The following is a 15000-nucleotide window of genomic DNA, read 5'->3' on the forward strand; positions in this document are numbered from 1 at the left end:
ACATAATAATCATTTTTATAGGTGCTGTACGTGGTTTTGCGTAGTTGTAGACATTTTGGATTCTGGACCTCAGGATCAGTCATAGATGCCAGGATTTGCCATTTCACCTTTAAATACTTTAATCAGATTTGGATTGTTTTTGGAATGATTTCAAGTAAATCTATAGCAAACGGATTTGCCAAAATGTGTTTTTATGGACTTAAGGCAAGTTACTACTGTAACAACTTTTTTCCAACCATCTATCAACAAAAACTGGTTCAAATACGTTGTGCACTAAAACAGTCATATGAAGGAACCAGTTTTGTTATTTGGGGGCTGTAATAGGCTGAAGAAATATTGTGACTTTTTTGTTTGATTTTGCATAATTATTATTTTTGGCTGTATATTAGACTCTTTGAGATGGGATTTGCTCAGCAGCTTCATGAAATCATCAATCGCATTCCTGACTCCAGGTACGTATTACATGCCAATACTGAACCTGAACCTCTTTTATCTGTCATTTCACGAGATAATTTGGCTTTCTTAAATTCTGTTTTAAGTTCAATTAATTTTGCTAACTCACAGCATTCCATTCCTTTTTATTTTCTCTCCTTGGTTCCCTGCTAGCGGCAGTCTCTTTTTTTTGTGTTTACTGGGCTGACGAGTGTGGGAAAAGATACCTCTGTCATGGGTCGAAACTCACTTTCTTTTGATTCAACCGCTGTTCAAGGTTGTGGACTCTTCAAACCGCATACCGCACGATAATTATGTGTGCTGACTGTGAATTGAGCTTGCTGTGTCCTGTGCTACATGTACCTTTACATTACAGTAACTGTAATTCTAGATAAAACTGTAGAGCAATCTGTGTTCGTGATTTAAAAAAAAGGGGGTTAAAACAGATCTAAAAAACATTAAAAGACTAAATTTTCGGCCGCCTTCTGCGACCTTGTTCAGAGAAAATATACTAGCAAGTTACAGCATGCAAATCTATAGAAAAATGATGTCATTGTTCGTTGCTCCTAAGGGAGGAAACCTGAAACACCTGTCAGATTGTTTCCGGACTGTCAGTTTGTTTCCGGACTCCAAATTTTTCGTTTATTACACAACTTTGACCGTCATAGTTGTGTATTAAACAACTTTGACGGTCAAAGTTGTGTAATACACAACTTTGACGGTCAAACTTGTGTAATAAACGAAAAATTTAGAGTCCGGAAACAATCTGACAGTCCGGAAACAATCTGACAGGTGTTCTGAGTGCCGCGTTAACTCTGGGGAATGGTGTTCTTTTGTTGACAAAGTTTTTGTCGAGGAACGAATGCAATGACTCTAGAAAAAGCCTTTTGTTCTTGGTTTTTACGCCTGTTTCCAATATGCTTGCATAATAATTTGGGTGTATGTCGTGACCAGTGGTTTCGGCATGCTGTACTGTAATTCTGCTGTTGTTAAGTGAGCTCACACAACATGAAGTATCACGTGAGGATTTGGTCAAGTAACCAGTGCATGCTCAAAACAATGAGTTTGCCTATCAAAATTATGGTTATGTATGGGTTACAGATAAACTTATTTTAAATATTTTTGGTAACATTTTGTTTACAGAATAAATGTTGTAGAACTGATGTTGTCGTTCAATTTTGACTTAGGAACAATTTGTCTTTGAACTGGTACGAAATAGTTTGAAGTGGTACAATTTTAAATTAATGTACTAGTGCAAAAAAAGTGAAAGTTAAGTTCAATGTTTGTTGAACACAAAGAACACAATAGGCCATTTCCGAGTTCATGTCTTTCTCCTTTTCAAAGCGAGTCCAAGTGCGAAGTTTTTGTAATGGTAATTAGTTCTACTTTACATATGAATGAAAACTAATTTTCATAACAAAAACTTCGCACTTAGGCTCGCTTTGAAGATGAGGCAGGCTTGAACTCGGAAATGGCCTATTCATTGATTGCTCATTGAAACTAGACATCTTTTGGTAATTTAGTCACACATACATTAACATGACTTGTATAATTATGTGGATCGTAATCTTCCTTTTCTTCTGTAGACAAACTCTATTGTTTTCTGCTACTCTTCCAAAGTTGTTAGTTGACTTCACGAAAGCAGGTAATTAACTCTATTTGTTAAGAAGTTGTAGAGTAAAAAAGGGACATAAGGTTCTTTTACTGTCCAAAGCCAGTTTTGTTGTATCGCGTCCTGGCAACATGTCCCTTGTTTCCACTCCACCTTTGCATCTTCTCGTGGGGACAAAATTCACTTCCCTCTCCTAAACATACACTGAAAGGAAAGAAGTCGAAACAAGGATGTGAGATCCGGGGATCGAACTCGGGACCTCTTGCACCAGGGCCACACACTAACCAACTGTGCCACCCTTGCTGTAACAGTATTGGGTGGATAAGTCACTATCCAACAGTTTCAATCTGTGCAAAGATTTCTGTATTTTGCTCACATAATTGAGACTGTGAACACTTAAATGGCACATAGAAGTAAAGGTGTATGCGAAAACCTTTAATTGCTAACATTTAATGAGAAGCTATAGTTTTGTACTCTGGATAGTGACCTCTCCACTGGGTAAATTAATATCTGGCCTTGAAACAATTGGGGCTGTAAGAATTCCATAAACAAAGAGGCGTCCTGTTAGAGGAATGTTGTCCCAGCAACGTGTTACTGCATTGATTTTATCCCAGTAACATGCCCTCTATTTGTGCCCCCTTTGTCCCTGCACAAAAAAGACTTTAAATGTGTTACATGTGGACATTGTACTGTAAGCCTAATACAAAATTAACCCCTTCCCTCTGGGAATCAGAAATGAGCAATAAATTTATGTCACCAGGATGATTGTAATAATTAATATCATATGGACTTTAATTTTGCAGGCTCTACAAAAATAACTCCCTTCCCCTTAGTGGGGATGGTGCAGTGGTGAGGACACTCGCCTCCCACCAATGTGGCCAGAGTTCAATTCCCAGATCTGGCATCATAATGGGGGTTGAATTTGTTGGTTCTCTTCTCTGCTCCAAGAGGTTTTTCTCTGGGTACTCTGATTTTCCCCTCTCGTCAAGATACAATGTGATTCGATAGAGCAAGTTTCAATCGAGTGTTGTAAAATGAAAACCAAAGAAATTACTTTGGCCAATCAACCGATTCAGTAAACTAATCAAAACTCAAAGTAATTACACGTAGCCGACACAAAGCACGGGAAAATGTGCACGAGCAAGCTGTGATTGGTTTTGGTTTCACTTCTGATTGGTTGAAAAATTAGCAAGAGAACTTTGAACCAGTCACTGAGTGAGGTAATGCAAAACCAAAGCAATTTGCTAATTACTTTCCACGCTCAATTGAAAACCGCTCCATGGATTAATTTGACTTGATTTCATTTGTGCACCACCCCACAAGCTATTCAGCTTAAGTTTAAACATTATTGTGTGAAAACAAAGTTCTATTATTATTAAAATTATTATTAGCATCAGAACTATTCCCCAAACATGAAGATCCCTACTGGAGTAAATCGTCTGCCATATATTATCCTCTTTGTCTCAGCAACATGATTGTACTATGTTTGTGTATGTTATGTTTGGCAACATGTTCACAGCATAATTATACAGACTTCAAAATGAGAACACATGTTTTATGAGTCAAATGAGTCAATGAGTCATGAGTCATGAGTCAATGGACTCACAGTCAATATAGCAATAATTTGTTGATTAAGCCTAAGCCCTCGTTTCAGTGATTAGGCCTAAGCACTCTCTGAAATTTTAGCTTTCATTTTATGGTTTAATTAACTGCACTAACTTGTTGACTCATTGACTCATTGACTCATGACTCATTGAATCATTGACTCATTGACTCATAAATACTTGACACTCCTTCAAAATGTGGTGTGTTAACATTGTAGGCCTCACCGATCCAGTGCTGATGAGACTGGATGTAGACTCGAAACTGAGTGAGCAACTGAAGGTTAGCAACTTTATAATATTTATGATAATAATTATAATAATTATAACAATTATTATTATTTTGTACTTTGCACTGTCATAGTTTGGAGTACTGTGGCATTTGATATAGTAAGATTGTTTAAATTCCCTGCTTGGTTGAAGTCAGGAGCATGCTTTAGCAGCTGTCTTCCTGTAATTATGTCAATACCAACTTCCCTGTAAGGGTTTCAATAATATAATTTGAATTTGACTGCTCGTTTGACTACAGAAATCGAGCGTTGTCATTGTCAAAATGAACTTTTTACTACGATTGCGTGTAATCTAGAAAGCTTATTGGTTATTTTGCCTTGTTGATAAGAGTCTAGACAACGGTGATCGTGTCATGCTGGCTTCAATGTGTCACGCAATCATAATAGCCAATCAGGAATGCTTATTTTGGGAAATAAACCAATCAGATTGTGAAAAAGTTCTAGACAATGCCTGCCCGATCTTGGTCACACTCTGAAATTAACATTTTCTGTGGTGTTGAATATTGTGGAAAAAACAAGTCGAACGTGGTTTGATCACTGTTGTGACGAATATTGTTGTTGATAATAATACAGAAAATGTTGAACCACATTCAGTTTGTTAATACACCTGTAATTATTGTTAGTCTTTGGTTTGAAAGAATCATTCTGATGATTGTTTCCAAGAGGTTTTCAAGTCAGAGTTGTTACCCATCAAAGTCTTCTATAAGCCAAGTTATTCATCCAGCAAACTCCCGTGGCAGCGAACCTTTTCTAGTCTTTAATGGCAATTGAATACCCACTTTTACTTACAATCATGGATTCTGATAATTTTTTTAAAACAGTTTGTTTGTGAATTTGTTGAGTGTTTTAGAGCAAAGTTTAATGTCATAATGTTGAGCAAAGCAATGTTGCTAACCAAATGGCACAGAAAAACAGATAGGTACATCACAAGCTGTCCTTTGCTGAACACAATGGCTGACCACTTTGCAGAGCTACGAGAAGTTGTTTCAATGAAATGAAATGAAATGAAATAAAATGAAATGAAATGAATTTATATTTAAAGTGCTGGTTATAGATGACTGAGACAAGCTGCTGGACAACTTTCAAATGCAAATAGTCGCCTTTTATAGTCACCTGAAAAATTCAGGTGGCTCCAACAGGATTCGAACCAATGACCTCTGTGATGCCAGTGCATTGCTCTACCAACTGAGCTATGAAGTCACTCAGTTGGCAGCAGGTCAATTTGTTGGGCTCATTTCATTCATTTCATTTTCATTTCATTCATGAAGTCCTTCACAGGAACAAATGAGCCCAACAAATTGACCTGCTCCCAACTGTGTGGCTTCTGCATATGGGCTAAAAAACTAGCACTTAGAACACATTACACTCTAATCAGTTAAGTCTGTTGAAATATAAGTGCTACACGGCCATCGTTTGTAAAAACGTAACCCTTCATTGTACTTGTACATGTTCATTGCCGTGACTTTAACATCTTAAGTTCCAACGGCCTGCTCCCGTCTGACCTTGTAGCTCAGTCGGTAGAGCAGAGGTGATCTAACCCGGTTCAATTCCCACCCTGGTCAGAGTTTTTCTCTGTCGTTGTGTGGGCCCATTTCCATTTGTAGGGCTAACTCTCACATGGTTCATATCGGGAAAAAAAACTAGCACTTCACATTACACTCTAATCAGTTTAGTTTCTGTGGCTTCATAGCTCAGCTGCACTGGCATCGCAAAGGGTTTGAATCGCTTTGGAGTCTATAAAAAGCGACAGTTGCTTAAATTGTCCAGCAACGTGCGAGGATCACGTGTCTCAGTCATCTAGAGGTTGTTTTGTGACGTCACCTCTGTGCCCTTTTCACAACAACTTATCCATTCTTCATGTGAATGAGTTGAAAACGTTTGCGAAAGTGAGCTGATGGGAAAATTGAGCCCTTTTGTGTAAACCTGTTATTAAAGGTCATGGTGGTTATTACCAGTAGAATAGGACCTAAACATTGTTGTTTCAGTGCCGTTTCTTTGGAATCTCCTTGACTGATTTTGCTTTCTTTCTCTTTAATTTCTAAGCTGGCCTTCTTTTCCTTGAGATCAGATGACAAACCAGGTACAGTATTAAAGGAAGTTGAAAACAGTTTTCACTGATTTACATGACACCTATTGGAATATTGACTTTGGAAGTACACTAAAATATTCCTAGAAGTGTGCACTGATCGTTTTGTATTTCGTATTGCATTTATGTGTAGGATTGTAAATAGTAGATAAAATATGAGTGGGAGATCTGTATGAATGTTTACAATGGCGACCCGAAGGCGAGCCATTATAAACGCCCATTTTATTGCACTTGTGAAATAAAACAATAAAATTAATTGAATACAGTAGTGATATCATCTGTATCAAAAGTTAATGAATACTAATTAGCTGAGCAGGAGTTTGTAATAAAAGTTCATTCTACTGTTTAATAATTCATAAATCCTAGTTAACCCGCAATGCATTTTGTTTTCTCCATAAATTTTGCAAAAGCTATTGTCAACTATTCCCGAGTGCATTTGAAAACAATAGTTTATGCAAAATTCGTGGAGGAACAAAATGCATTGCGGGTTATATGAAAGTCGCTGATTGGGGTTTACAGAGGAGTGCATGTTACTGAAATAATACTAATGCTGATTGGTCATAACTTTGATGAATAAGTAATTAATTTTACAAGTAACGTAATGGGGCACTTGCTGAAATTTTTTTGTAAGCGTCACAAAGTGTCCTGTCCCAATAAAACGTTTACAGCCTGGCCCCCGGTTGTTCAAAAGGTGGACAGCGCTATCCACCGAATAAATCACTATTCATTGGATAGCGCAATATCCCTTATCGGAGTTATCAGCGGTTTTGCCACATAAACGAGGATAAGGGGTTATTTCGTATCGAATTGACCTTTAAGCCTCTTTTGCATGTAGTTTTAAACAAAAAGAAAATGTGCCTGCAGGCTCAACTTCAATAAGATCTATTGATTTCGCTATGACTTATCCACTGGATAGTGATTTATCCGGCGGATAGCGCTATCCATCGTTTGAACAACTGAGACCTTCTTATTAACTCGAAAATAAGTGGATCGCGCAAGTACTGTAGTGGGTTGCATGCATGATACTTTTTTTGTAAAAGTCACTTTTGTTCGCATAAAAAGTTTTCAACCTGCTTATTAACTGAAGTCCGGGTGAAAAGTGTATAGCGTTGAAAGCGTGCTATGATTGGCTACTCAAACTCCCAATACCTTTGCTATTCAGCTCCGAGCAACTCGTGGGGGAACAACATTGCATCTTTGCAGGAATAAATTAGTTAAAATCACCTTTTTGTGCTATATTATCTCACAGTTTAAGTTTATCCTAAAACAACTATTCACCTCAGTGTTGGTGGCTAGCCATCTCCACTTCGGTGAATAGTTGTTAAATATCGGACACTTTTGCCTTTTTTTTTAGAAATGTTTTGTGTGCGGAATGAATCTTAAGGTCTGGCCAAACGCTCGCAACATCTCAACGCAACATCTTGCAACATTGTTATGCACAACATGTTGCGTACGTTTAGCCACCCTGTTGCGATATGTTGCGTGCGTTTGGCCAGTCCATTCAACACATGCCGGCGCAACATCGTGCAACAATGTTGCGTTGAAATGTTGCGAGCGTTTGGCGAGTCCTTTACAATGTAATTAACTTAAGCTTTCTTCTTGTTTCAGCCGCGTTATTGCACATTCTCCAAAACTTGATTAAACCTCCACAACAGACTCTCATTTTCACAGCAACAAAGCACCATGTGGAATATCTGAAAGAGGTGTGAGTTAGCTTTGCTTTACGTTTTCATGAATAAAAAACATCAGATTTCATTAGGGAGCACGACACGGACATGTGGTTGTGTGATGGAGGCTGAATTACGCTCCATGTCGTAACTTTTTGAGAAGATTTTCGGTGCGTTCGATTGACCCTATTCCGGAGTAAGAATACGTTCATGGAATGATGATTTAAAACGGTACGTCTGGCGTTTTGAAGCAACAAAGATAGTGAAGATATGTTTAAAATAGTATTTTAGCAGGTGTTTGACAATTTGTGAATCTCCGTGAAAACGAAGGATTTCTAACTTCTATTCCATGTATTACTATTCCGGAATACGGTCAATCGAATGCGGGACAACATGTTGCTCAAAAAGGGAACGCCCCATGAAAAGACTCAATGGGTTTCAGCTTTAAATTTTACTTTTTAAAATTACAGGTTTTTACTTTCTCTTTTTCGTTTATAAAGTTATAGATACAATTCAGTTGGAAGATTTGTAAAAAAAGGGAAGATTTGCTGGTAAAAAAAATGGACTTCAGATAGGAGGCATTCTTGTGATAAAATTCCTCACACGGTGCTGTTTTGACTACTTATTAATTGTTTTTACAGTTGCTCGACTTGGCTGGAATTCAAAGCTCCTTTGTCTACAGTACATTGGATCAGGCAGGTTAGTCGAGGCCCGTGAGCTAGGATGCTTTGTTTTGTGTTTAAGGTGTTCCTTAACTCCCTTCATTTTTATCTTCCCATGTTGCCGTGCATCTGTTGAAAATGTCATGTCATTGTCATTTTATTTCATCACTTGAAAATTTGACTTAGCTCTATCTTACAGTGGTACTATGATTAAAAAAAAAAATTCTTCAGATTGTGAACACCTTCCTGGCAAAATTTTGAGCTTTGATTTTTATCCAAAGGCTGTTTACTTTGAGTGTAAGTTTTTGATTTCACAGTCCACCATTACTCACGTTCAAAACTGACCGATTGGACCTCAGAGGGTTGTAGCCAGGGCAAAGTGACGTCATTCACTCAATAGCTTAAAATAGCCTTTTTCACGGTTAGTTTTTCTCATTCGCATTACAATGTAATCTAACGTGGATGTCAGGCAATAGGTCCTTTGCAGGTTAGTGATCACATGGTACAAAAACCGCCATACTGGAACGCAAATTGCGCACTGGGACATCTTAAACAAATCAAGATAATTTAAATTTTCTTTGTTTTAGATGTCCCTCCCAGTGGGCAATTTGCGTCCCAGTATGGCGGTTTTTGTACTATGTGATCACTAACCTGCAAAGGGCCCATTTCGGGTTAAAACTACAAAATAGCTCGAAATTGCCTCACATACATGCTAGATTGTATTGTAATGCAAATGAGAAAAACTAACCGTGAAAAGGGCTATTTCAGCGTGTAAACGCAGTTTATTACGTATGCAAAACACGTCTGCAAAAAATCTGAAAGCCCGAAACTCCCGTGCTGCATATTAATTCAGCCGCGTACAAACGCATCGCATTCTTAAACTAGTGAGTCTTTGACGTCATTTTCTCCTCGATCCAGCTCTCTCAAGATTTTAAAGTTAGTAATGGCGGCCGTTAAATAGGAAAATTCCAGTTAAAATAAAGAGGTGTCTTTTTGAAATTAAGGCTTAAAACTTGGCTCACTTAGAGTTTAGTTAACATAGTTTTCAAATCCAAAGGAAAAAAAGATTTGATTCTTTGACCATAGTACCACTTAATCGCTCACTGAAAAACTATGTCGCCATTAATTAAAACTCTTTGACGCCTGAACCGGCCTGAACCGGCCAAAACCGGCCAGACTTAGTATTTTAGTCTGTCTAACGCCAGACGATTTTACTCGTCAATGGGGAACCCCCAGGAGTCAATCCTTTTCACGTTGTACAATACGGGCGAACTGTCCGGCAACTGGATGGGTGCGAATGGTTTTAAAGTAAAGGTAGAAAAAGAACGATTAACTGTTGTACAGAACTGTTTGCTCACGTTGATGATATCACGTTAGGGACCTTAAGATCTACGACGGCGACGGTGGACGAAAACGTCACCTCAAAATAGAACTCTCGCGATTACTTGGTCTCGTTCACGTCCAACGATTTGGGCAAATTACATTGTATCCTAAAAATAAAGTGGTACAAGCGGTTTCACAGTGAAAAGGAATAAATAAAGATTCTCTGTTGCATGCTTGTACGTTGTCGTCAAAAACCTCAAATTTGGTGATTTCACGTCGTCGTTATGCAGAGGACCGCAAACCTACTTGCTAAAATCCGTGCAGTACGTGCAGCACGATTATTTATGCTCTTTTACCCAATGATATTATTGTTTTGTTGCGTAGCCGTCGTCGAAGCCGTCGTCGTTTGTTGTTTGTGAATTACGGCATACAAATGCACGGAAATCAGTGCTGCACGTGCAGCGCTAGTATTTTTTCCTTTTTAAACCAATAAGAATCTTGTTTTGCGGCGTTGTCGTTGCCTCTTGAACTCCCCACTTTCACACATTTGTTTGAAACTTTGGCCGGCTTAACGGCTGTTGTGCTAAATCGGAGAATGTCCGCCAGGCGTGAGGTACTGAAACATGGACGGAGGCAATTGATGATTTCCATTCATTTCAGCGAGGAAGATAAACATTGGCAAATTCCAACACAAGAAAACTGATGTTATGGTTGTCACAGACGTGGCTGTATGTAATCTCAAAACCTTTTTTCTTCGCGTTAACTCGCAACGCAGAACTTATCCTCGAATCTTTAAAAACAGCTAGGGACTGCTGTAAAACTCCTCTCTTGCTTAAAGCTCACGGCAAATTGCTATTGTTTTTGTTCCGATGGGGTAAGAGGGCGCCTGCTGCTTAAAGAGCTTCCTAGTTGACGTTCGCCAACCGTCGGCCGTCGACCACCGACCACCGACCGCCGACGGGTTGACTTCGTGGGCCGAGCATCGCATTTCCGTGGTCTCATTTCTGGTCGGACCAAAACCTAGAGTTGTTTAATGATTTGAGGAAAACTGCTGCGTTTGTAAGAGGATCAGCATTTGGCGAAAATTTTCTATGTTCGTAAATATAAGCAATAAACCATTAGCCCCGTGCGTGTCCCAATTCTTGGTTTGCACTCACGTGATTAGACAGCCGTGTTTAATAATTGGTGCTCAAAACAAAAACACAATGTGGCTCGCATTTTGCATAATGATAGAGCCAAATTCCTTAGAGACTTTTTCGGTATTGTCCAGTACTCCAAAATGGCTACCAATGACGTCAGGTTCAAGCCAAGGAAACTTGTTGATGAACTCTGTAGGCTGTTGCAATACTTGCACATTTCTCGCCTAGATTAAGGAACGGCGTTTCAAGGGTTGGGGTCTGATCTCTTCAAGACACACTGTATTTGGAGCCTGGTTTGTTGTCCGGAAACCTAAGTTTTACGTACAATATGATAGGAGGACCTGTTTGGATACTCGTTCTAATGAGTATTCTATTATTCCTATCAGACTCTTTCACGTGTAGTAAGTTCCTAGTGAGTGTTGAGTTGTTCTAGCCTTTGTCGGCTAAGTTCAGGTGTGTTTGTCGGTAGGCTCGAGGTATCGATATTCCCATGTTGGACAACGTGATCAACTATAACTTTCCAGGCAAACCAAAGCTTTTCATCCATCGCGTAGGTAAGTATAGCAAGACTTAAATAGTTAAATTATAGACAAATCGCATTTCCTTAAAGCGGTCTGCTACTTGTCAGTTTCTTTTGCGACTTGTCTCGTAGTTCTTTTCCATAGTTCCACTAATGGCAAAGCTCCTCCATCTCCCATATAAACCTCTAGCAAGCCACCGCTCCTCAGTTCGCTCAGACGAAGGGCTAACGCTAGAAACATCACCTCAAAAATCTTTTTTACGATGGTTAATTTAGGGGAGGCGCGGTGGCCTCATGGTTAGTGCGCTCGACTCCGGACCGAGTGGTCCGGATTTGGGTCCTGGCCGGGGACATTGTGTTGTGTTCTTGGGCAAGATACTTTACTCTCACGGTGCCTCTCTTCACCCAAGTGTATAAATGGATACTGGCGAATTTAATGCTGGGTGACCCTGTGACCCTCCAAGTCGCTTCATGCTACAGAAACCCGGGATAAGCCTTCTAGGCTCGTAGCAGACTTTACAATTTACCTTTAGAGCGGTGTCGTAAAAGAAATACCAAAGTAATTATTTCGGCCAATCAGAGCAGCTGCAAACCGCGGAATGAAGCCGTCCAAATTTGTCGCAATTCCGTGTAACTTGCTCAAAGCGCGGGAAAAATTGCACGTGCAAGTCGCGATTGGTTTTGATTTTCCTTCTCATTGGTTGATAAAATGGCGCGAGATTTTTAAACCAATCACTAAGCGTAGCAATCGGGTAATTACTTTCGTCAGTCATTTGAAAACTGCTCTATCAACTCGTTTGATAAAACCAACTTTTCGTGTTTCATTCCCCACCGACGACGCAGCATCACAGTTAACTTCCTTGTTGAGTGTTAAAAGAAAGCCCTATTAATTTCCTTGGGTCTATTTTTTTTTTCTCCAGGTCGGGTTGCCCGAGCTGGGCGAAGTGGGACTGCATACTCGCTTGTGGGAAGCGACGAGGTGAGTAAAAATTAAGCACAAGCGACGAGACGTTTTTTCAGCCACAAACGGCAACCGGAAGTAATGTTTTTCCTTTTAAACTTGTCTTGTCACTACCTCTTTTACAGTGCTATGTAGCTTTTCTCTTTTAGAAGCGATTAGTGTTGCAATCTGGCCGGGGTCTACTGTCCTAGCATGCGAAATGTTCACTTTCTGTTTCTCTCCGTGTCTAAATTTAACGTCACGGGTGTGTATTAGAGATTATCTTTATTTACCCAATCGAAACATTATGGTTTTCTGGGATAAAAACAACCAAAAAATTTCCATACCGGTTTTCATCCTGTACCTTTCAGCCTTTTTAAAAATCGAAATTTTCACTTCCGGTGGGGTACATTACCGCGCCAGTAAGGAGACTGGGAATAGCAGGTCAGTGACGTCAATACAGGAACGCAAGGAATCTTAGGGATAGAAATTTCGTTTTTTTGGTCTTTTGCATTATTGCAACCAAATACAATGCATCTTAGACGTAGTTCAGGAACTTCTGAATCTAACTTGGCGAATACGAAGAATGTCGCTCTGATGAAGGGCTAACGCTCGTAACGTCAGCGTTCAAATTTCTTTAAGGTGGTTCAGTTTACCATATCAACCAAATTAATAATAAAGTATTCTCGTTTGTCTCACGATGTGGTCACTTGTGGTGTAGATCGCGACGTTTCGACTGCTTACTGCTAGTGTTCATCAGGCGATGAGGTCGACTGGTTACGCTTCACCTTGTAAGCAGGATGCTCCGCTGTGATTAATTAGCCAGTAGCAAATCTTTGTTTGTCTCGGCAAAATTTGGCATAAGCATTGTTTCCATTTTCTCTTGGGACCATTATAAGTCCCAAGAGAAAATTAAAACAATGCTTATGCAAAATTTTGCAGGGACAAACAAAGAGTATTATGGTATTTTTGATACTCGCTAATAAACCCAGTTCGCTCTGGCGAAGGGCTAATGCCCGAAACGCCAGCTTTCAAATGGCTTTACGGTGGTCAATTTACCATATCATCGCACTTGATAAACCCATTTTTGTGTTTCATTTCCCCATCGACGCAGCACCACAGTTTCTTTAGCAATTAAACCCCTTTATCTATTTAATCGGGGACTGATGTGGGATAATTCGGTGATTATTCCACTTTCCCTGGTGGCAGTTTCGTTATCTCATTTTTACAACCAGAAAAGGTATGTATGCGTTAGTCTTCCACTTTCCCTGGTAGAACAGTCTCGTTATTTTTACAACAAAAAAAGGTAGATATTCGTTGCGACAAAAACTTCTTATTCCTAACGTGAAATCCGCGCTCCATTCCCGCTGCCACCCTCTCCACCCTAAAAAATCGTTTTTGCTTTACCAGTAGAGTATTCCTGTAGTTATTCTAGACTGCTATTTTCATTGGTCTCATGACCTGTAGGATCTTTTGTTATCAGGGCGAGGTGCACTGTTTCTGTTGTATCATCTGTTGTTTCGTTCTCCAATCACAGACCGGGTCTCTCCTTTTTTCTTACCAAGAAAGGGCGGTATCACTTTATTCCCACAAAAATTTCGTTCTTATTATATTATTACTTTATCTCCAGAATTCAAGTGCTAGCAACAGGCTCACTTTAACTTTTTTACGAATTAATTGCTACATACTACGAAAGTCACTCAATAATTCTGGCCCATTCCACAGATCGGTGGTTTTCGTAGCATCAGTACTCGGAAGTGCCAGTGCTAAAGCGTACCAGAACTCTTGTTTTTCACATTTGATCGCTCGTCGACTATCCTGCTTGGCAGTAGAGGTTTCCTTGATTTCCAAAGGAAATCGGTGCACGGACCTCTTCGATGTTCATGCTGCGCGACGTCAATGTAACGTCACTTTCACTCTTCCGCCATTGGGCAATCGTTAGAATTCAAACTGGTTATAGCGCGGGTTTGAAACCGGTTTTAACGGGTTTAAAACCCGCGCTATAACACTTAAATGTGTTTAATTATCCGTCTTAAGTTCTGGACAAGGTCCCCGTCAACAAAGATCTCGATCAAATGATTACATTTCCGTCTGATTCTTATCACTATTGCTCATGATCTCGATTCGGTTATCACATTGCAACTTACGACCTCCTTAAATTCAAATGTAGCATCAGGGCACAGCTCGAGCAGTCGATTTTGGCAATTCTTTGATTGCACTTGACTTATCGGCGGCCATGTTGGTGTAAAGAACAATAGCGAAAAAGTCATTTGGGAATTTGACGCCATTATTATGCAAACCTTGAGCTACATTTTTTCTATTGTTTTGGCACCAACATGGCCGTCTTATCACGCGAGTGCAATCAAGTAAATCAAAAGTGGACGGGTATTTTGCAATTGATCCAATTTCCTTGCAGTCTGAAGCAAACAAAGTCTAACACTGAACTAGTAAGACAACAATTAGGGAAAAATGGCCTTGACGTTACATTTTCCACTTGCACTCCCCCCTCTTTCCCCACCTCCCCCCTTCAATGTTGGTAACGGAAAAAGGAAGAGTTGGCGATAAGAAAACAACGATGTTTGGGGGGGGGGAGGGGTTTGAATGGAAAGACTTTAGAGGAGGGATGTGCCTCAACACTGTTGGCGCTTATTGTAGATTTCGACTGCAATTTGGAATCAGTAAGCACGAGCAAATTTGTTTTCAAAGACGAACATACAGGCTTGTGATA

At 39.7% G+C, this 15000-nt stretch overlaps 2 protein-coding genes across 5 annotated transcripts in view; one reads left to right on the forward strand and one right to left on the reverse strand.

The window, feature by feature from the left end:
* LOC138032704 (ATP-dependent RNA helicase DDX54-like) overlaps positions 1-15000 on the forward strand; it is a 54044-nt gene that overhangs the window by 9569 nt on the left and 29475 nt on the right. For all 4 annotated transcript variants that reach the window (XR_011128439.1, XM_068880405.1, XM_068880406.1 and 1 more), the window contains exons 10-18: positions 390-452; positions 2019-2077; positions 3867-3928; positions 5979-6015; positions 7630-7724; positions 8330-8387; positions 10334-10401; positions 11282-11366; positions 12253-12311. Coding sequence is in view for 3 of the 4 variants with exons in the window: in XM_068880405.1 (XP_068736506.1) it covers positions 390-452; positions 2019-2077; positions 3867-3928; positions 5979-6015; positions 7630-7724; positions 8330-8387; positions 10334-10401; positions 11282-11366; positions 12253-12311 (586 nt within the window). In the remaining variant the exon portion in view is untranslated. The remainder of the gene's footprint in view (positions 1-389; positions 453-2018; positions 2078-3866; positions 3929-5978; positions 6016-7629; positions 7725-8329; positions 8388-10333; positions 10402-11281; positions 11367-12252; positions 12312-15000) is intronic.
* The window catches only part of LOC138032168 (kelch-like protein diablo), a 3148-nt gene continuing 1970 nt past the window's right edge, over positions 13823-15000 (reverse strand). The window contains exon 1 of the mRNA XM_068879772.1: positions 13823-15000. This exon is cut by the window's right edge and continues 1970 nt beyond it. The gene's annotated coding sequence lies outside the window, so the exon portion shown is untranslated.

This window comes from Montipora capricornis, chromosome 14, assembly GCF_036669925.1.
Source record: "Montipora capricornis isolate CH-2021 chromosome 14, ASM3666992v2, whole genome shotgun sequence".
NCBI classification, from domain to species: domain Eukaryota; kingdom Metazoa; phylum Cnidaria; class Anthozoa; order Scleractinia; family Acroporidae; genus Montipora; species Montipora capricornis.